Source organism: Ceratosolen solmsi, unplaced genomic scaffold (assembly GCF_000503995.2).
Source record: "Ceratosolen solmsi marchali unplaced genomic scaffold, CerSol_1.0 scaffold17, whole genome shotgun sequence".
In the NCBI taxonomy this organism is placed as follows: Eukaryota; Metazoa; Arthropoda; class Insecta; order Hymenoptera; family Agaonidae; genus Ceratosolen; species Ceratosolen solmsi.
The window spans coordinates 1,177,727-1,201,694 of NW_011948445.1; the positions used below are offsets into that span (position 1 = coordinate 1,177,727).

General features: G+C 24.7%; 2 protein-coding genes across 2 annotated transcripts; one reads left to right on the forward strand and one right to left on the reverse strand.

The window, feature by feature from the left end:
- Positions 1–2,674: 2,674 nt before the first annotated feature.
- Vha13 (V-type proton ATPase subunit Vha13) lies at positions 2,675–11,789 on the reverse strand. Its single transcript, XM_011504452.1, has 4 exons — positions 11,587–11,789; positions 6,783–6,883; positions 4,937–5,035; positions 2,675–2,956 (listed from the first exon to the last, which is right to left on the reverse strand). The coding sequence occupies exons 1-4, from the start codon at positions 11,666–11,668 to the stop codon at positions 2,882–2,884; spliced, it is 357 nt and encodes a 118-aa protein (XP_011502754.1). The 5' UTR covers positions 11,669–11,789; the 3' UTR covers positions 2,675–2,881.
- An 843-nt stretch (positions 11,790–12,632) lies between these two features.
- IntS3 (integrator complex subunit 3) lies at positions 12,633–22,234 on the forward strand. Its single transcript, XM_011504453.1, has 10 exons — positions 12,633–12,915; positions 13,112–13,710; positions 13,781–14,342; positions 14,409–14,604; positions 17,438–17,576; positions 17,641–18,174; positions 20,586–20,679; positions 20,742–21,109; positions 21,205–21,775; positions 21,847–22,234. Exons 1-10 carry the CDS (start codon positions 12,838–12,840, stop codon positions 21,919–21,921), a joined length of 3,216 nt encoding a protein of 1,071 aa, XP_011502755.1. The 5' UTR covers positions 12,633–12,837; the 3' UTR covers positions 21,922–22,234.
- The last annotated feature ends 1,734 nt before the right edge of the window (positions 22,235–23,968 follow it).

Consider the following 23,968-nt stretch of genomic DNA (forward strand, 5'->3'; position numbering starts at 1 on the left):
AACTCCTTCCCGAGCATCTGCTAGGGCGGGCGGCAAACTAACCTATTGAAGCATTAGCAGTTCGAGCCAAGAATGCATCACTAATTTCGAACACATATATATCAAAAACCAAAAAAATTAATATAGGATATATAAATACAATTAACTTAATAAATATAGATATTATAATCATTTCTCTTATATATTTAAATTAATATCAGTTTTTAAAAATTAATTATTACAATTTTTATTGTGTTACATGTCAATATAATTATAAACAAATTCATATTTAAATTATCTTTATATAATTTTGAATATAATGATGAAATTCTTATATAAAAATATTCATTATAGTAATTTAATTGTTTTAATCTATTTTAAAATATTCTGAAAGATAAATAATTGATAAATATAATTAAATGAAATTGTTTCCTCATTATATACAGTGTGAGAATTTAAAAGTAATGTTTTTATTTTAAAATAGTAAATAGCCATGTAAACATTCGTAAGTTATTTTAATAGTAATAAATACAATTAACCCTATAAAGAAATGTAATCTAATTTTTTTTTAATAAATCATTGTAGAATAAGCGAGATCGATAATATAATATATAAAGAATACAATTAAACATATTTATTAACAAAATATCAGAGCCGAAATTCAATTTTGTTCACTGAAAATTAATATTATTTAATTATATTGTTACTTACTAAATTTCAATTATTTTTGTACAATTTTAATTTATTTATGAACTAAATATATTTTTTATTTTTTTCTAAATTTAAAACCATGATATCTCTGATATTATTGATTAATCTTTGAACAAAAAAAAAAAAATATATTAAGTTCATAAATAAATTAAAATTGTATAAAAATAATTTAAATTGAGTAAGTAACAATATAATTAAACATATATATTAACAAAACATCAGTGCTGAAATTCACTTTTGTTTACTGAAAATTAATATAATTTAATTCAATTTTTCGAAATTACTCAATTAATGTTAATAATTTTGTTTTATATTTTTAAAAATCTTTTTTCTTTTTAATTATATATAGTGGTATTGAAGTAGATAATTTTCACGTTTTTTATTTATAAAAATTCAATATGATTTAATTGATATATATATAATGTAATAAATAGAAATGTATTTTTTTTTTCATTTTTCTCTCTAATGTTAAATAGCTATTGTTAAATCGTATAAATACTTATTATGCCATTAATATATTGAATCTACCTTCATTTTATCTATTATTTCTTTGCAAGTAAATTTAGAAATATTGCAATATTTTTGCATTTGAATGATAATATATTTTAATACAATAAGTAGCTTGAAAAATGTTTACCTTGAAATTATCTATTGAAGTCAGTAAGTTATTAATACATTATGACTACTACTTAAGCTTAAATACCTAGCAATAGTTCAATTTGGATTAGGTAATACATTATCTGATCGCCATTAATAAGTTTAATAAGCGTCAATCCAGGGTTTCAATCAATGTTTGTTATTTAATGAAATAGATAACTGTTATTTCACCCTTGCATTTAAGTCAATTTTATTATTCTTTATATAATATATACACAATTATATTTAAAAATCGTATAATAATTATTTTGAATCTCTTCATTAAAATTTTCTGCTATACATAATATATATAATTATATATATAATTTTATTTTGAATTCGAAAAATTAAATCTAATAGAAGTAAGAAAAAATTGGTAACAATGAAAAGACATGAGTTAAGATATAAATAATAAATTCAAAAATATATTTATAATTTTTTGTAATTATTTATATATTTATAATTATTGTATATTTCAGATTTTGTTTTATTTCATTAATTATATATAAATACATATTTTTATACGTTTGACATAGGTAATCATAAGTTGCAAGCTTATCAAATTCAAATATTTAAATGACAATTAACTTAAATTTATCTTTAATATATCTTTGATTATTTAAACTATAAATTATTAGGTATTACTTAATATTTTTAATTCTTAGACATTTGCAAATTGGAACATTACACAAGTTTTAATGTTTTTTTTATTTATTTATTCCTTTACAACTATATGATTTTATTCAGTAACATTCCTGAATGAATTCACATATATGTAGGTTAACCATAAATTTATTAAATTCGTGATTTAATCAACTTTATTTGCTAAAATAAATAAATAATTGAACAGATATATTTTGTAGCTGAAAATTAATTAATCAACTGATAATAAAATGTACTTATTCCATTTGAATTATTTCAAATAATAACATTAATCTACTTCAAAACTTTGAATCCTTACAGGCTTGCTAAGTTTTAACTTTGTTAAGTATACAGATCAGGAATGAACTTGTAATTACTCAATTCATTGAACTCCTTTTTTCTGTAGATTATTTTAGCAATATCTACCTATACATAGTTTTTTTATTCTACTCTTATTCCATCTATATTCTTAAGCAAATTAGTATGCACCGTTATGTAAGAAGTGACATAAAGTCTTTCATTTTATTCTAATTTTATTGTTTTTGGATATTTGGATAATAGTTTACTCTTAATCATATATTATTAAAGTGTAATAAATATATTTAATATAAAGTAAATAATATAAAGTAATATTTAAAATTAATAAAATGCGTTATATTTATTTTGGTTTTATTAATTTTAAAATTTTTATGTAAATTATTTATAAGATTTTCATCTATTTATTATTCTGACTTGTAAATTATTGTTATATTCTGCTATTATGTAATACCTATTCATATTTTAGCTTCATTATAATTTTAACTACTAGGAATATACATAACAGATTATTTTATTTATTAACTGATTTAAAGGTATATTTATATCTACTATTGAATATTTTAATGTTGATAAGCATCAGCTAGCCTATACTTATTTAGACATCAACTTGATAATTCTTGTGTAATTCAGGTTTTATGTTATAAACTAAATCCAGAATTTTAAGCATTACCTGAAAAAAATATTTTTATTAATAAATATATTATCAGGATCATATGAATACTAGATATTCTTGTTAAAACATCATCATCTTCACTTGATTACTTATTATTTTAGGGAAAAATATTTAAAAAGGTACATTATATATATATATAGAAATGACATAGGCTCAAATAAAAGATTTTGATTATATTTTGTCTAATGCTTACACAAATTTTTAAATGCAAAACCATCTTTTTAAATCATACTTTACCATTTATCTACAATTTTTTAATTCAATTATTTGAAATTTTACAATAAAATATAATTGTCTAATCAGAATAACCTTGTAGAAAGGTTCATATTTAGAAAAGTTTCATATTCTAAAAGTTATTAGATAACAATTATCTCGTTAACAGATAATAATAACTGGTTCATTATGGTAATTAATATTTTAATGTATGAAGTCTGTTATGTTCAATTGATGTAGAATTCAGAATTCAGAAACCACCAAAAGTACTTTGAATAAGAGGTATAATCATGACTCACCGTTTCACAAAAAAGATGGATTCATATGAATAACAATAATAGCAATAGTCAATTTTTGGAAAAACTATATTCTTAAGAGTGCTGTAACTACAGTTTTAAGAGTACTTTATAACATATTAAATAAAGGCACTACAAGGATATTAATACATTTGATTTCCTTATCAAGATGTAATAAATTTAAGAATTTTTAAATTAATTTATTAAAAATAATAATGATCTATTAAACTTTTATACCATTGTTTGTTATTCATAAAATCACAACAAAAACTAAGAAGAAACTTTAATTGTTAAGTATGAAATATGGTTGAATTCATACAACTACTACACCTAAGGTAATGTGCTATTAAAATGAATTAAAAAATTCATAAAAATTTTTGTTGTAAAATTTAAAAAGAATCACATTTAAATGTAACTTAATAAATGAAATTACAATTTTAACTAATTTATTCAAATAATAAATCTTGTTTTATAAATGACATCTTCAAGAAAAAGAAAAATTATTTTAATATAAATTATATAATAAGTATATATTAGTATTTCATATGAAAATGAGAAATTTAATTGAATGCAATTATTGAAAGAAATAAAAAATATATATTGTCTGGGATCAGACTGAAAAACCTCCTTTAGATGTTGAGTGGTGGTGTTGTTGGCAAGTGGAAGGGACAGTGCAATTATTCAAGACTACTTGTAATGTTTATCGTTGTTCCTTTTATTAAATATAATAATATAATAAATATTATTAATAATTATAAAGTATATAAATAATGGTATGATAGATTAAATATATAAAGTTTCTTTTATATTGTTGCGTGTTGATGAATATATTTCCTTTTTTGTTGTATAATGAATAAATGCTATCTTAGCATACATTAAATTGTTGATGTTTGTGTTATACTTTGGTGCCGCGCCTATGTGTACGTCGGTCTTATCTGTGATATGATATTTTAATAGTAGTATGCCTGATGCCATGCCTGTGTATGCGTCGGTCTTATTTGTGAGTCGCTTCAAATGATTTTTATGTTTTCACCGTTGTTTTATCTTAGCACTAATACGTTATTAATTTAATTTTAGTTTAATGAATTTTAGAATATAATGTTACTATTTCTTTCTTAGATTATTCACTTGATTGATTATTATGTATGTATACCGTTAAAACTGTAGTCACTGTAGATGGATTGATAATGTATAGTGCGTTAGTTGTAATGATTGTGTAATTGTTAGTAGACTGAGGCAAAACTGAGCTGCTGCGTGTGCAGCGCAGCCCTAAAATATTATTGCACTATTTCTTAAACGGCCATGTTTGTTACCATGACGATATTGGTCGTGACGTCAACAGGGCATAGCCTGGAACGTTCGTTGCTAGTGTTTTGTTTAAATAATTGAATTGTGCATTCGTACCGCTCCCACTTTCGACTTTCAAGTTTTTAATCCGTAACATATATAAATTTACTAATATACTTACAGTATTTTTATGTACTGCTACTTGATTATTCATTTCTTCAATTTTTATTCGAGTGTCAGCATCAATCCTAGCAGCTACATCCTCTTTTGACCCCATATGCTAAAAAGATTTAAATACAAATTGATACATATTTATATATATTTCAAATATGTAAAACTTTAATAAAATTTATATCGATGCACATACTTTCTTAAATTATATATCGTATAATAAAAACTCTGAAATAAAGATTACTTTAAGCATTCCATATTGTATCTGATTTTAATACTAATATACTATTAATTATACATAATGTTAAATTAATTTATATATTAACATACATTTGCTTATATTCATTCAATTTATATATAATCTATTATTACATATTGAATCAATTTAGTGAAAATTTATTGGATATAAATCTACTAAAAAATGTTCTACAATAAAGTTAATCGAATTAGATCTTGGAATGCATTCGATCGTAATGTATCAGAAAACATATCTTTACATACTGTTCAAATAAGAAATCAAATAAATTCAATCAACTATTCCATAGAATCAAGATTTTCATTCTCAAATTACCAAATTTAAAACACTTAAAAACTTTTGCAGCGTAATAGCGTATTCTATATATCTACTTTTTTTTATCTTTTCTGTCTTTTTTTCTCTACACCAGTCTAATAGTAACACATTTTAAAATAGATTTTACTTACTTAACTAATAGAAATGAATATTTAAGAATAACTATATATGCAAAATAATTATTAAACAAGATTTTTGAAATTACTTTTTTGATTATTCAATAATTCCAAAGAACTTGAACTCATTCTTTAAAAAATGAGATATAATTTTATGCCTAGATATAGTTTACACGAAAACAGAATTACACTCATAAACTATGACTAGGATGGTCATTCTAAATAGAAAAAATGATCGTTTTAGGTTGATTTAATTTTTTTTTTATATATATAAAGTTTGACAATTTTTGTATTTATCATCTACATAGAACTTCTACGTGTATGCTGATTAATTAACTTTTTATGTATTCAAACTGCAAGAATAGACTTATCTAAAGCTATAATTCTAAAGATACACTGCAATCATTCACTATAGTATGGAATAAGCGCAGCGCTATATATTACATATTTATACATATATAAACAGAATAAAGAATCAACTGAATAAAATATTACGTTGAAAAGCAAGTCGTGTTTATGAGTGCATCAAGCCAATTACAGCTAAGGAAGATAATTACAAATAATAAAATTTTTTATAAAGCATGCTACATATATGTTTATTTATTTTAAGACTTAGAAAAAGTAGAAAATATACAACTACTTAACAAACATAATCAAATTGTTTAGTTAACAAATACCCTAGCTTTATAAACACATATAAAGTATGTATATATATATAACATTAATAATTACAGATTATTATCCTTTATATATTCAATACCATTTACATATTGAATAATGGCATACAATACAAAATCATATATAATATTGTTATAAATAAATTATAATTTTCAATAATATAATTATAAAACAAAGAAATTTCGATTATAACTTTCAACTGATTTGTTTTCATAAGAGAATCGCTAGAATAAAAACGGTATAAAGCTATATTTACATATATATATATATGTAAAAAACAGTTTCTTTTTTACTAATAAATTGTATGTCAAATATGAATATGTTTAATTTAAGTAATAAATCTGCTTACTATCATTGGTTAATTCATTTATTATAATTTTTTTCTTATTAAAATGAGAAAGAACTGCAATTTTGTACTAAATATTGAATTTATGGCTTTTAAATATAATTTATATAATTTTATTATAATCTTATATAAAACAATTAGTTACCTTTGTTTCAAACTCACGAAACTGCTTTTCACGTTCTTGCCTATACTTTTCAATTTCATCTTGAGCTTCTTCTTTCGCTTGCTTCAATCTACGAGCTTTGCCTAGAATTACATTTGTTTATAATTATTAATCCCATTCATATATATAGTATTTGTAACATAATTAAAAATATTGTAGTTTTTAATCAATTGGTTTTAATAAAAAAATTATCTAGTGAACAAAATTGTCTGGGATCAGACTAAAAAACTTCTCGGTGATGTTCGGTGGGGAGGATTGCTGGCAAGTGAAAGAGGAAGGCGCATTAATTCAATGTAAACAACAGCGTATCTTGGGTTTTCTCTTTATTTACGGACTACAATGAATATGATTCTAAGATGATGCTGGAATCTGTGAAATCCTTTCAGTATTTTTCACGTGGTGATGGTATTCACTACCTACAGCAATAAGAGGTGTAAATCTCTGGTACTTCCTTGAGTAGTGCCACGTGTTGGTGACGATCTAACATCTGCCCCTTGTAGCCGTAGTGTATGTTTCAATTGTGGCCGTCGCGGAGCCTCCTTGTAATGTCTCTGCCCTTATAGCCGTGGCGTATGTTTCAACTGTGGCCAGTCGCGGAGCTTCCCTGTAATGCCTCTGCCTTTATAGCCGTGGCGTATGTTTCAACTGTGGCCGTTCGCGGAACCTTCGCGATTCAATAAATACTTAGTAGACCATGCTAAGCTGTGGCTCTTGCGCCTTAATTTATGATGAATGTGTAGGTGATGCGCTTCTAGTTTGATATTCACCTTTGAGATTAGATTATTTCAGAGCTTGGCAGAATTATGTACGTATATTATAATTATTTTACTGGTATGTGGCAGAGTTAATAACTGATGACTGATTGATTGAAAATGCTGATGAGGGTATAACAGATGCGAACGATTGGTAAAAGTACAGTGAGCAATAACTGATGATTGAATGATTGATAAAGATACAGTGAGCACCGGTGCGTGGCAAGCTGCCCTTAAAGATTAGCATGGCAGCTTGCAATGCTGTTAGCAGTGCTTGGGTTTGTTGATAGACCGAAAGTCTTTATGACGTCAGAGCGAGGCTACAGAATATTCGAGAAGTTTAGGACACGGCATTGGAAGGTTCGAAAATTTTCAATCGTCGTTGCTATGGGAAAATATTGTAGAACGCTAAATAATAAGGCGTGGACTAAAAAGAATTCATGGAAAAAACGAAATGTAAGAAGTTTGGAGAATTCCAAGCGACGTTACTGCTCGAAGACCATATCATTGTAGGCCATTTGAAGCCAAAATATAATGTACAAAATGTACTCGCCGTTCCGGTTTGTTTTACCAAGACCGGTTCGAAGAATACAAATTGATGCCGTTGACAACTCAGAGACCACGGGTGTTGTGTGATAGCGATGAAAGGTCAAAGTGAAAGGGAGATTATAATAATTCAATATAAATATGTATATGTATATGCTGTTTATTGTTATTTATCCAATTACAGGACGTTGACTAGTATTACTATTATCAATTATTGAATTCTCTTATGGTGGATTATTGCAGTTGCAGTGGCAAACATACACTCATCTGGTACAGCGTGATGGTTCGAATATGAGCACAGAATGGCGCGAAGTTTGATTCGTCGACACTCGCGCTGTTCGTGTGAGTACGTGCGTAGTTGAGGTTACAGTTGTAATGGAGCGCGACACGTGTAACTGTTATGAGTTGAAAATATATTCAGATTGTAGCAAGCGTACCTTTTTCTAATATTGGTGTACTGCAATAGTTATTCAGATGGAAGTAAGAGTTTGAAAGACTTTTACCTCGTAAAGGATACTGGTACGTGTTGCGTCTGCTACGAGCGTTGAATGGCTTGCTGCATAGATTCATAAGCGTCAGACTTTAGACTAAGGTGAGGGTAAGGCCAGCAAGACTCGCATCAGCTGGCGTGATCTTGACGAGTTTGGACTTATTCCGCACTGTCTTTCTGGTGAGAACCTCTTCATCTTTGGTTGCTTGTAGATGACGTAAACTCTGAATCTTATATTTTAGTTGATTATTGTAATAGTGATACTACTGACGAAGACTAATAGTAGACTTACGAGAGGAACTTTCCGTTTCCTTCTTCAAGAGGACTGCCACTGGACACTTGTCTTCGGACTCCTTGAACTACGTTAAAATTGGACTTCCACTTCTTAACTGAATAAGTACTGTATCGAGTGTTTGAATATTGAAAATGAGCTTCTTAATTACATTTGCTGGTCATGAACTTCACTTGAATCCCTTCCCTTATTTTCTGTCCAATCAGAGTGTTCCTCGCTTACAGAGCGAGGGCATCGCCTCTTGTGGCTTCATAGTCAATTAAGGCATAGTCATCTCTTGGTCTTCACAGCAAGAAGAGCTCTCGTTGCCTCTGACGCATCTGGCGACAGTATGACAACTTGTTGACAGAGGAAAGGGACCAGCACATACCGCTTTGAATTTAGGTACGGTGCGGAGCGAATCCGTACAGATGCCTAATGAGTTGGGTTTTCCCGAGTTTATCATCTTGTTTTGCCAGATGTTTTATTGGCAAGGACCGTTCGTACAATCTCGAACACATAACAAGTACACGAAAATTCGCGTCCAAAGTGTTTACAGAAACCTGAGAGCTGGAGAGACTAGCGATGCCGACAGTCGACGGTCTTCGAAATTGCTTCAATACCGAACAAAAATACAGTAAATATTTATTACTGATTATATAAGTCTTCTAACGGCAAAAGATATATTGAAATATAGTAAATAGTATATTACAGGTAGCAATAACTTTCTATTCTACCAAAATTGATCTGATGTCTAAAAAAAAGTTCTATTTTGTTCTATTATCTTTTATATTTATATTGTACTCATTAATATTCGTTACAGAAATTATATATTTAAAACCTCATTTAAAAATATTTCGAATTTCAAGTCTTAAAAAAGAATTTTTAATTAAAGTTATGTAGGAAAATATTAAGTTTTTTAAAAACAATGTTTATCTTGAATTTAAAGATTATAAAATTACAAACTGTACAAATATTTTTCAGATTTATTCATTTTTATACCTGCTTAAGGCATTTGCAAAAATTGTTGAAACTATAAAAGTATTTTTAAATATATTGCTTAGTTTCCGCCTTTAATTTCCAATTCAAGACAAAAGTTTTTAAATTAAATTGAAGAATAACTTTAAATCAATTACAGTAGACAAAAAATATATAGTCATGTTAATAGTTCAAAGGACTTCTGGATTATATAGTATTTGTTATATAAATAATTATTTGCAATTAAATAACAAATACATATATATATATAATATAAAAAATTTCTTTTAATATTATAAAATGATATCTATATTGAACCAAGTGATTTATAAATGCAAAGAATTATTTTACTCCATTAAATTGGGTACCATATAATCGCATTCTAAATAAAATATTGTAGAAGTATAAAATTATAAATTTTGTTATATTTTTGTATAGGTATATTAATTTCAAATATTCATTGAATTGATGTGAGTTTTTACAATACCATCATTGAATTATATATACTTTATGGAATCATTATGGATTAACAGATTTATGGACTTTATGTAGATCGGAATCTCACATCTAGAAAATGATTTATTTAATAAATTTCTCAACAACAAAAAATTATGCAAAAATAGTTAATAAGAATTAATAAACAATATTTAAATAATAATTTTTATACATTTTTAATTAGTTAAATTTTAATTTTTTACAGCATATTTCTATTTGATATATCAAATATTTTCTTCTATTAAAAATTTGTCAGATTACTATTACCAATGAACAGAAATAGTATTATAAGTATAGGGAGTAGGATTCATAATAATTATTGTATATTGTGATGAAAAATGCTAAATGTCAAGTGTTAAACTTGTTGTGAAGTTGTTCTAAACCACTACTGCTCGGCTTACTCAAGCAAATGGTGAAACTCTATTATCTAGACAATCACTGTAAATAATTTTTTCATTATAGTTACAAATTGAGGCTTAACTTATAAAAGTAAATATGTAGTATAACTCTAATGCTCTTCTCAACTAATGATATAGGCACGACATTGATTTCAAAACATTCGGCTTTTATAAGGTTTTGTAATTATTATTTTATTCATGTTCTTCTAGATTACAGGCATTTAGATTGTTATAAGATATCAATATAATATTTATATAATATAATATTTTGTGCATATACTTTAAATCATTACTAGATATATAATATTTTAAATGTTCAAATAATGGTAAAAGAATAATTGTAAGTAGCAATGGTAATGTGAATGGAAATTTAATTAATAAAATAATAGTTTATTATGATTTTATCAAAAGAAACTTCAATTTATATATATTATATTATTAATATTTCACTAAAAAACCAATATAATCAATATCATTTACAAGTTGGTGCTGTTTCTAATATTTAATTTAACCAAAATATATTTTATATTTTTATCTTAAATCATTCACATCATAAAATTATCTTAACATTATTTAGTTAATAAATTATAGCATTAATATTATATAACAACTGATTAATATGTACAACTACATACAAAATAATTTAATTAATTTTTTTCTATTAATTTTACTAATCAATCTTTTTTTATAAATTAATTTTTTTTAAACTATCTATAGGAATTAAAATCTAAGTAAATAAATAGTTATTTCGTAGTGATATGTGAATCATTGAAGTAATTTTATTGCATTAAATTTATTTTGCACATGCATGAATTTTAAATTTTAATTTATGTTTGTTCTTAAAATAAAAACTTACGTTTACGAGCATCGGAGACTTTTTCAGCAGCTCGTTTTTCTGCAGCCAGTAACTGTTGAATTCCTTGTGTTTGACTAGCCATATTTTTTACGAATGAAGAATAGAACAAATATCTTATTAAATGCGTAAATCACGAATTGATCATATGATTTTAAAGGCTCTTACACAAAAACCAATAAAGTATTGTATAAATAATAACGAATCAGAAACAATATTTAAAAGTAAACGTCTGTTTTATTTTTGAAAATATTAAAATAAAAAAATATACTAGTATTTGCATATGATTCAAAACTATAAATAAATACTGCCTGTTTGAAAATGTAAACAAAATCTGTATTATAGGAGTATCTGTATTACGTGCTTTGCGTTAGTTCTTCCATAAATGTAGTATTGTTTCATAGCCTAAAATATATTACGTCAGAATATTCATGTAGTATGTTTAATAAATATAATCAGTGTATTATATAATATGAAATAAATACTTTAATTTATACTAATATAATTAATATACAATTAAAATAATCCAAAAATAAATACCAGTATCTTTTTATTTTTTACATATAAAAATTTGATATGTTAAGTAATGCATAATAAAAAATGTATACTAATAATTCATTAAATTTATAGTTTTCCAATATATTATAATATCTTTAGATTGTAATAAATATTAGATACGCATGCGCATTGCTTAAATATAATTTAAATTATTTATCTAAGTACATAACTTCTACAGCTTAATAAATATTATGTCATATAAATTTAAGTTTCTAGTGTTTAAACAGTACATTAATAATCCTCCGTAATTTCGACTGATAAATGTTTTACTTACAAAATTAATACTATATAAAAGATATTAAAATCAAGAATATCATACTGCAATTAACATAAACAATAAAAAATAGATGATTAAAACTAGTCATTTGATTAAATAAATCTATTAAATAAATGTATTAAATGAATTTTTTTATTAAGTAATATTTTACTATTATTCACATTTGTTGAAACATTTTTATATTTTATATGAATTTTATATTCTTGTGGCGCGGGTTCTTGATAACCAATAAACTTGTATCTCTATTGCGCATGTGGTGAAAGAATGCACTATAATATCAATGCTACTAGTAACTAGAGATAAGTGTTTTAAAATAAATGAAACTGAATGTTGGTGTAAAGACTAAAGAGTAGCGAAAGTGAAGAGCATCATGTTTGAGTTAAAGGAATTACAAGTAAAAGATTAAGGGAAACGAAAATATGGAGCACACAAAAACGCAGTCGACTTCTCGGTTGCTTATTACATCTTGTATCGAAAATAAAGATGAGTTGGAAGAGGTAAGCATGATAGGAATATATGGTAAGTCAAAGAAAATACAATATAATTATTTAGATGAGAATCCCATATGCTATCATACATCTGCATTGGTTTTAAAGATAATAAATGTTTGGTTCTGAATTTCGGGGGCGCTACGTATCATATACAGATCGCCGCCAATTTCAAATTCTTTTAAACGGGTTCATTCTTTTGCAGAAATTCGAACGATGTTACATTGTGTTACAAAATTTGAGTACTGGACTATCAGAAAAAGAGGTTCATGACAGTCTTAATAATGCTGTTTGTAAAGATAAGACTCACGAGGAAGTGTGCCTGGGCCTGTTAGTTGTTATCTTATCAGAGCCTAAAGAAGCAACCAAGAGTTACAGAGATTTAACTCTTGTCACTCGTGATGGCTTAGCTATTGTTTTAGCTCATTTAAATCAGTTGGTGCTAGAAAGATATTTAAAATTAAATGATATTGCTAGAAGCCAACTTTTATGGCTTCTCCGTGAAATGATTAGAACCAGTGTTGCTAATGTAGATAATCTTTGTTTGAGTTTGTTAAGACATGCTGCTGGTGGAGACGTTTCTCAACGTAATCTTTTCCTCATTGATGCTCTTTTAGACATATTTCAGGAAAATAGATTATGGCTAGACAAATTTCCATTTTTGGTAGCATCAATTGTATATACTTATCTTCGATTAATAGAAGATCATAGTGCAGTTCACTTATCAACACTTAGACAAAAAGAAGTTAATTTTATGGTTTTATTAATAAGAGAAAGAATAGTAGAATGTCTTGTCATAGGAAGGTGAGTCTACTTTCTAATAGTATCGTGTAATTAGCAAAAAAATTATAATGAATATATAATTACTTTATAGAGATCTAGTACGATTATTACAAAATATTGCAAGAATACCAGAATTTGAAATACTTTGGAAAGATATGCTTGTAAACCCAAAATCCTTGAATCCAAATTTTACAGGAGTTTTACAATTATTACAAACAAGAACTTCAAGAAGATTTTTACAATCAAGATTAACTCCAGAAATGGAAAGAAAATTGGTATTTTTGACAAGTCAAGTAAGATTTGGTAATCACAAACGATATCAGGAATGGTTTCAAAAACAATATCTTGCAACACCAGAGTCCCAAACACTACGTTGTGATTTAATAAGATTTATTGTTGGTGTAATTCATCCTACAAATGAGTTGCTTTGTTCTGATATAATACCACGATGGGCTGTAATAGGGTGGCTTTTTACAACTTGTACCTTACCAGTAGCTGCAAGTAATGCAAAATTAGCACTTTTCTATGATTGGCTTTTTTTTGAATCAGACAAAGATAATATTATGAACATTGAACCTGCTATTCTGGTTATGCATAATTCAATGAGATCACACCCTGCTGTAACTGCTACACTTTTAGATTTCTTGTGCAGAGTAAGATTTAATTGACTAGAAAAATATGTTCATTTGCAACTGAATAATCAGTATTTTAATTTTTAGATTATACCTAACTTTTATCCAGCTTTAGAAGACAAAGTGAGAAATGGCATATTTTCCTCTTTACGTCAAATATTAGAAAAACGTGTTTTACCAAGTTTATATCCATTATTTGACAGTCCTAAATTAGATCGAGAACTGAGGACCAAAATAAGAGAAACATTTAAGGAATTTTGTTTACCACCAAATATTGATGCTGGTTAGTCATTTAGTATAATTTATCATTATAAATTTTTCATGTTAAAATACATCATTCATGAAATTTTCAAAAATAGTGTCATATAAAAAAATTTATAAAAAATTTATTAAAATCTTTTTTATGTCATTTTATTATAGAGTATAAGGTAAGGACTAATCAATTTAACAATTTTCTTATACATGTATAAATTTTTTGCATTATTTCTGGAAGGTAAATATGTACTGTATTGTTATGTACTGAATGAATGAAAATATCACAATATCTTTAAGCCAGATTATTAGGTACTTTTTAAAAATTTTCCTTATAATGATTCAGTTAATTGATATTCAAAGTATCTAATGAAGCTCTAATATTATAGTTAATAAATATTATGTATATTTTATAATATATGATTTATTGGAAGATACAGCAATATGATATTAACTTATGTTTATTAAATATTAAATTAGTATGAAGCATAGTTAATAAACATCTAATTTAAATATAAAACATCATACATATTAAACAGACTTTAGTAATGAACATATAGGTGGTGTTAATTTTTTTATTTTTATATAAATTTACAGATCAAAAGTAAGAGTCAACTTAAATGCAAATAATATAAATAAATTTTTGTTTAAAAAAGTAGTTTGTACAAAATTTCTTTCCATATTTTACTGGGCTTTACTGATATAGGCATACTTAAAAATTAATTTCAGTTACCATCAATTTATATTTAGGAATGTGATTAACAACTTATTGTAATTTTTAAAATATATATTAAAAGCTATTCACATTTTATAATGAATCATTTATAATAATCATCAAGTAGTTTTTAACTAAATAAATAGTATTGCATATTAAATTATGCATTATTTACACAATTGAAAAAGGATTAAAGAATTTAAAGTACTTATTAAAATCTTATTAAAATTAATGTTAAGTATGCATGTGTATATGTAGAATTCAAATAAATGAACATTATTAAATTAAACAGATTCTCTTTTTAGATAACAATCTTACCGTTATTAATTAAAATTTGTATTTGTAATATGCAATATTATAAAATTTGAATACGATACAATACTATTATATATTGAATTACGTATATATATTTATGTATAAATTATAAAGGTCACATATTTTTACTGGCATTTATGTATTTTCAATACTGGTAGAAATATATTTATAATCCCCACTATAATAATCAATATAAGGAAAATTACTCAGTATTCTTCTTTTTTATAATTAGATTATTGTTTAAATTTTAGTTGCAATATACTATCTAAATTCATTTTTCATCTATAATAAATCTCCCAAATTTAATAAATATTAACATTTTCTAACATTTCTAATATTAGACTGATAATCTTATTTGGAACACAAGAGATCAAAAGCTAAAATTAAATATTTAAAATTTTAACAGTTCTATGGTTTGACTTTAATCTGGTTTCTATAAATCATTATGTCAATTTCATAAATGTCAATAAATTGACAATAAATATTTCTATCAATGGCTGTTTTACATGTCATATTTCTGATCAATTTGAATTCTTTTTTTTATAGAAGCCAATTCTAAAACAAATACTGTGTAAAAAAGAATGAGGTAGTATAAAAATACGAATATGATCATATTCCTTTGCATAAAGATCAATGTACATGTTGCAATAAATCGAACTAAATTTTGGATATTATTTACATACATTTAACTGTAACCTTCGTACAATAAATCTGTCTTGTTATTAAATAATTAATACTATTTTCCAAATGTAATATTTTTTAAAAGAAAATATTTTCGATTTTATGAAATTTGTGTTTAATTATAAATATTAAAAATGTTCATATTAAAGCTTTGTAATTACAATATTTGTTAATGTATTATGAAATATTTGATCAATTATCTCTACAAATATCTACAAATATCTCTAACCGAATATCACAACTTTCATTTAAAATTAGGAAGTCATCATTTATCCATTTAAAACAAACTTATTAAGAAGAAATCTATTTTTATATTTTTAACTAACTTGAATAGTACTTTGTTTTTTCTTGATACTTAGGTCAAAAATAATAAAAATCCTACTTAAGAATGTTGTTTAAATTCCACTAGTTTTTCAGATCCCTGTTGTATATTTTTAAGACATGACACATTAAATATTTTATCTTTGCCTATTTGGAAACATCAATTTCAAAGATGTATGTTATTTCTCATCGGTTTTACAAACAGAATCTATTTATCTTCTTTGTACCTTCGGAAGAAGTAGGATATAGTATACTTTTACTATACACTATACTGCTTTTAGATGAAATAATTTGTATTTATTTCAATTACAAAATGGTTTAGGGTTTAACATAAATCGAAAATAAAGGTGAGTACAAATGAAGTTTAAAATTTAAATCAGCACTGAATTTTATATAATTAATATTTATAGTTTTATATTACTTTATTTTTATTTATAGAAAATTGTTTAACGTACTGATGTATTTTTTATATTGTCATTAATACTCTCTTATCACTTTTTTGTATTTTCGTTAATTTCCCTCATATATATAAAGGTTTTCTTTTTTGAACGACTTTATTATTAATTTGAACAATTTGTTTTTATTATTTTGTTCAAATAGGTAAAATCGGTCAGTCTATATCATGGCTCATTGTATGATTGAAATTGACAAAATCGTGTTATATATATGTGTAATTTGTTTATTAAGAATTTATACATAAATATTAATTGTACAATAATTTAATATTATTTTATCAATGCATATTTATTTGTGCTTGTACTCGTTATTTATGTTCTTTTTATATACTATTATTAAGTATTTAAACAAACAAGCAATATGTGCCTATATTCAGGTAAAATAGAAGAACTAAGTAAAGATTTAAATACTGATATGGCATTTGATAATGTTGATCATTCGACAATGGGAATTCATCAATTAAATGAAGAAGTGGAACCAGTATTTAGCGATGAAGAAGAAGATGTATCTTTAAGGTAAATTTAATATAACAAAATTAAAAACTATTTATAATAAATAATAAAACTCTTATTTCTATAGGATGTCTAGAAGAAATGAAAACATTGATGAAGAAGATCCATCTTTACCTGCGATCAAGTTGAGAAACGAAGTTAATATGCGTTGTAATGTTAAAAAAGATTTATCATTTTACACAACTTTAGAACCTGAAGAATTAAGAACAGTAGTAGAAAATTTACATTTTGAATTAGATAATGAAACGAGATGTCAAATAATGGAAAGAATAGTACAAATGATCATTCAAGATGAAATTGATACTGAAACTATGCCAACGTTGGCTTCTTGTCTTTCAAATACACTATCGAAGCAAATTAAATTAGATATATTCCCTATAGATAATCTAAATGATGATGCTCTTATAGATAGTATAAGTACACCATTGTTTGTAATGTTCAGAAATCAATTTCAATTATGTAAAGAAGAAGATAATAGAAGGCAACTGTTAGCTAGAGTTTTAGCTGAATTTCAATCTATACAGCCAAGAATAGGATATTTACTTTTATATTTTTTAAAAATTTGGGGTAAAGAAGAAGAAAAAAGGGAAGCTGAACATAGGTGTGTATAATTATAAAAATGTTTGTTATATATATGTATGTATGTTCATATAACCCTATTCGTTTTTAATTTCTAAACAATAAAAAAGTATATTATAATGCATATTCTAAGGCCTATTTTTATAATAAATTTTATGGCATTTGACAATCCGTCTCCGTCAGCCATGATTTTAAATTGGCCACTCAAATATGATATTAAAATCAGCATTTGAGTCATTTGTATCTGTTGAATAAAAAAACAATTACACATTATTTAGCTTGTATTGTAAAAACTATTTTTTCGAATATAATTGTGAATTTCAGATAACATACTGAAGTTATAAAATTGAGTAAATAATTGTACATATATTATATATAATTATATTTGAAGAAAACTGTATTATTTTATAAATTTGAATACATGAATAAAAAGTATAAACAAAAAAATTTATGTAGAAAAAAATATTAAAATTATGTACAAAAACAAAAGTATACCAAGAAAAAGTTTCTCATTATTTGTTAGCAACAACTAAATTTTACCATTTTAAACTTAGTATTGGACGGTATTGGAAAGTATATTTCTAAAGTTTATATTCCTTATTTCATTAAAAATGTGAAGTTAAATAATAAATTATTAAAATAAGTATTATGTGATTCTTATGTATTTGGATAATTAATGTATAAAGTATCTAATATTATCTAAAAATTATCTATTGCTATGTGGATTGTTTACTTTGGATTAATTGAATACTCCAATCTTTTAAATTGAACGTTTTTGTATAAAATAATTAATTTATTTTATTTAATTTTGAAAAAATCCTTAAATGCTGTTACTAAAATCCTATTTTAATTTAAAAATAATATGATTGTCAGTGTGTAGTATAGTACTACTAAACGTTATTTGTAAACGTTAGTGTCTATGGAAAAGATAGTTTAATGTAACCGATAATATAAGAGTACTGCAAATTAGGCATTTAAAAAATCTATGAAAGCAACTTTCTTCTTTTTATGGACAAATTTTCTTGAAGCAACAACAAAAATGTTTTCATAAAATAAAAATGTCTATCAAAATTCAGATATAAAGAAACAGTTTTTAGCAAAATAATCTCAAAGTAGGTCAAAACATGAAACCAAAATTTCAGTTATATATAATCAAATACTTCTCATAATTTATAATGTACTTCTCAATTAAAAAAAAACAGCAAAGCTTCTTTAGAAATAAAATGGAACAATGTTATACAATTCTGGCATTCAAAGTTTATTTTTGGCTACATACATATTAAAATAAAATATTTTTCATTTCATTAAAGCTCATGAATATTGTTTAAGTATGGCTCATATATTATTTCTATATATTTTTGTAGCTTCTATCATATATATAGTTTTTATTTACATTTAATGTAATACTTAAAGAAATGCTTAATTTCTGTTTTGGGTATAAAAAACTATCATTAAATTATATTATCCAGTCATTTAAAACACCAAAAACAAGAGATTTTTGTAACGTTTACTTCTAGATCCGTATATTATTAAATACATTTTTTATTTACTCATTCTAGGATTAAATAGTATTAAAATCGATGATAATACTTTATCCATTAAATTTATTCGTATCATTTTACATTCCAACAAACACTGTATTAATGTAATTGATATACGTATTAGTAATAGTTATATATTTATTTATAGAATACACTTTCAAAATAAGTGAATTAATAGATGGTGAAGAAGTACTCTTGTCACATAACAATGTTTAATTAATGTTTTTAATTTTTATTTTTAGTTATAAAGAAAAGTTTTACATAATTAATTTTATATTCTATTACTAGTTAAATTAATTAAAGTTAATTTTGTTATGTATTAATAATGATATTACTATAGCTATAATTGTATTACATCTTAATTAAAAATATCTGTAATTTTAATTATTGATAAATTGATCTAGATCTTTGTAATATCAAATCAAATCGTATTATTTGAGATATATTCTTTTGATTCAATTCAGTTTTTACTTTTTTAAAAAATAATTTTTTGCTACCTTCTACCACAGGCTTCGTAATCTGCACAATTACTGTATATATAATAGAAATCGCATATTTTTATCTATAATTCCAATAAATATATAAGTAAAATATTTTCATTTTTTCATAAAATTTTTTGAAAAATTGTAACATTAAATATGTATATATTTAATATATAACTGCAACTTTAAATTTAAGTTTTAAATAAAAAAAAAAAAAATCTTATACTTTTTGTAATATCATTGTTGAATGTATAATTAGAAACAATGATATAACTTTAAGAAAAAATTGCTAATGAAATAATAGTCTGTTTAGACAGAGTCGGATACGTGTTAAACTTAATTTTAATGACAAATTTTTCGTATATTTTATTATATGTTTGTACTGACTACTGTATTTTTAATTGTTACAGCAACATTTTAAATGATATGAAAGGAACAGTGTATAAAGATTTTTGTTCACAAAGAGAAGAAAAACTTGATTCATGTTTACTTTTCGATCTAAAGGTATATATATAATATATTAATTTATTTTAATAAGAAATAATATAAAGCTTTTCAATTTACAGCGTTGCCATGAAGACAACGTTTCTATGCTCTGTTATATATTGCCCGATATTTATATGGAATTTCAAAATTTAGCTCTTGGTAATACACAACTTCTTCATTTAGTTGTTTCTACCGTTGATTCGTCACAAATACAGGATTTGGTATGTCAAATAATGCAAGGTCATTTAAGAATGTTAAAAAGAGAATCATTGTCATCTCTTCTGATTGCTAGTTTAAATTGGGAAACATTTGAACAGTATTGCTTCTGGCAACTAATTTTTGCACATGATTTTTCAATTGATTATGTCTTGCCGATTCTACCCAAATTACAATTCCGTAATCACGCCGAAGCCTTAACATCTATTCTTTTAATGTTAAAACAAGAAAAGTAAGCGGTACCTTAGTATTATATAGATTATTTAATTATTTCATAATTATAAAGTTGTAAATATAGGCAAAATAAAAATATTTTATATATTTTAGACCCACGCAAGAACTTTTGAAACAACTTTTAACTAGACAAAATACAGAAGGTGATATGTTTGTAGTAGCAGCATTGAAATACTGGTGTCGAGAATATGAAGATAAACTTGGAGAGTTATTAGGAACACTTTTACTCAGTCGTTATCCAGTAACTAGTCCTAATAAACGAAAACGTTCTAATATAAAACATAATCAAATATCTGGATTACCATCTGGGGAACAAGTATTAGGTCATTTGGATCAATTACGACAATATTGTATTTCAACATCAGAATTACAAATTTATCAATCAGAAGGTATGCAGAAAGCTTTACAGCAGGCACAAGCTGCAAGCAGTGATTCTTTAAGAAAAAGTTATGGTGATTTATTTGCACTCGCTGAAGTAAATGAAGAAAATGAACCCCCTGTTTCATTATCGACAAGTTCATCTAAAAAACATGCTCCAATATCAATGAATCTTACTACCATTAAAGGTCATCGAAAAACTACAATAAATGCTAGAGAAAAATCAACTTTTAAAAGAGCACCACCAAGAGACAGAAATACTGAAAGTAGTGAACAAACTAGTGAAGTAAGTATTAATGGATAAAAAATTACAAATTATATTAAATAAATAAAAATTATTTAATCTATGTATTATAGGATGAAGAAATTGTTAAACCAAAGCAAGCAAAAAAAAGAAAGAAAATAAATCCTGTGGGTTCAGATACCGACTGACCATTCAACGTTCATATACCATTAAAGATCCGTTTGAATATTCAGCATATGCGAAAGAATTATACTAAACGTAAGAGTAGAGTAATTGATGACGACGACGACGATTATCACGACTACTACGAGGATGACGACAATGACGATCATTACGAGGACGATTACGACAACCATCACGACCACTCCGAACACTACGAGGATGACGATGACGACAACCATGATAACCACGATAATGATCGTGGTGATGGTGGAGGTGGTGCTGATTATAATGGCGAAAAATAAAATTATGTATAAATATAGGAAAATAAATCAGTTTAAGGGAAGTACAGTTTGAAACATTAAATTAGTCGATAAATTAAAATTAAACTTAAAATTTCTTATAAATTGTTCTTAAAAACAATTATTCTTAATTTGTAAGAAAAATATAATTTATTCAAATTTAAGCAAAACAATTTGTTTTTTTTTTTAAATTCAAATGATATTCTGGATAAAATTTTAATCTATTGTAGATTATATTTTATATATTGACAATAAATTATATAACTAATTTATTCAATAAAAGTAGCCCTATATTAATTGTAAGCACCCGTTCTAATCTTTTATTTTACAAAGCTTGTTATTTTTCTTATTCATCAAGTTTGCATTTTAATAATTTTATATAATTTTTCTATTGCATAAGTTCTAATAAAATACATAATATAGTATCAAATACTTCTTTATTATATGATATTTAAAACAAATTTTTTTATTAAAATTTTAAGTTTATACATTTTGTTATTTTATGTATTCAATATACTATATTAACATTTAACATGCTAATTTAGATACACTATGTTAAGAATGTAATTTATAAAAATTTGACACATCTTCAATGAAAATGTCTTAACTAAATAAAAAAAGAATAAAAATTTTAAATCCTTTTATACTTTTATATGGTACTTGCGTGTATATACAGATATAAGTTTGTGCAATAATATTGCGGAATTTATATATTTTTATCGTTAACTTATGAAAAATGAAGTTTATGATATTTTTTGTATTTTCCCCCTAAATATGTAATAATGCAGTAATCTTGTTCGTGGTAACATATTTTATTTTTATATGTGTATAACTTAAAAATTGATTTCATCTAATTTAAAATTTTTGTTTATGATTATTGTGAATTCCATTAAAGCTATAATCAAATTTGATTTAAGGCCAAAATATTTTATAAAACATATACCCATTGTGATATGAAGACAAAAAATTATGGGTTATACATTTTTCGCCTTTAATACAGATCGACAAACCAACTTGATATAGAAAAACATTGTTCCAAGAATTTAAGATAATAAGTTCTTTAATTATTTATACTATTATAAAATAGCATATGATTAATTCTAGATTATACGATTTTTTTTATTTTGATCTTTTTACTAGTTTTTTAAAAACATTCTTTCATTCAGAAGTGCTCGAGTTTTTAATTGTATTACATAATATTAAAATATTTATGCTATTGTATTATATTATAATTTTATTTATACGTTTGTATTACCATATTTCATATAACAAATTTAATTTATGAATTAATGTATCAGCGGTAGATAATTTACAAAATAAAATTTATCTAAAATCTTTATTCTGGGAAGACGATTTATATTATATATTAAATATAATATTAATTAACGTAATTTTTATATTTCTTATTTAATATTTTCTTCTTTATTATATTTCAAGATATTATAGTGCATATTGCTAATATGTTGTATTATATATTAATATGCTGTATTATATATATACTTCTTATTTTAATTAATTATATATGAATTTTGCATAAATATATGTAGTATAGTAATTTTTATGATGCGAGATATGCGCTAGATATCCACACATAACAGCTACGTATAATAAAAGTGGAAAATATTGTTACTTATGGAATATAATTTCAACATAGCATTCTAGAGGGCGTCATAATAAGTACTAATAATAAGTAGCAATAGAATGACAATAAGTTTCGATCTCTATTGTAAATACTTGGAATTGATGTATTATTTTCTAACGTTTAATATATTAC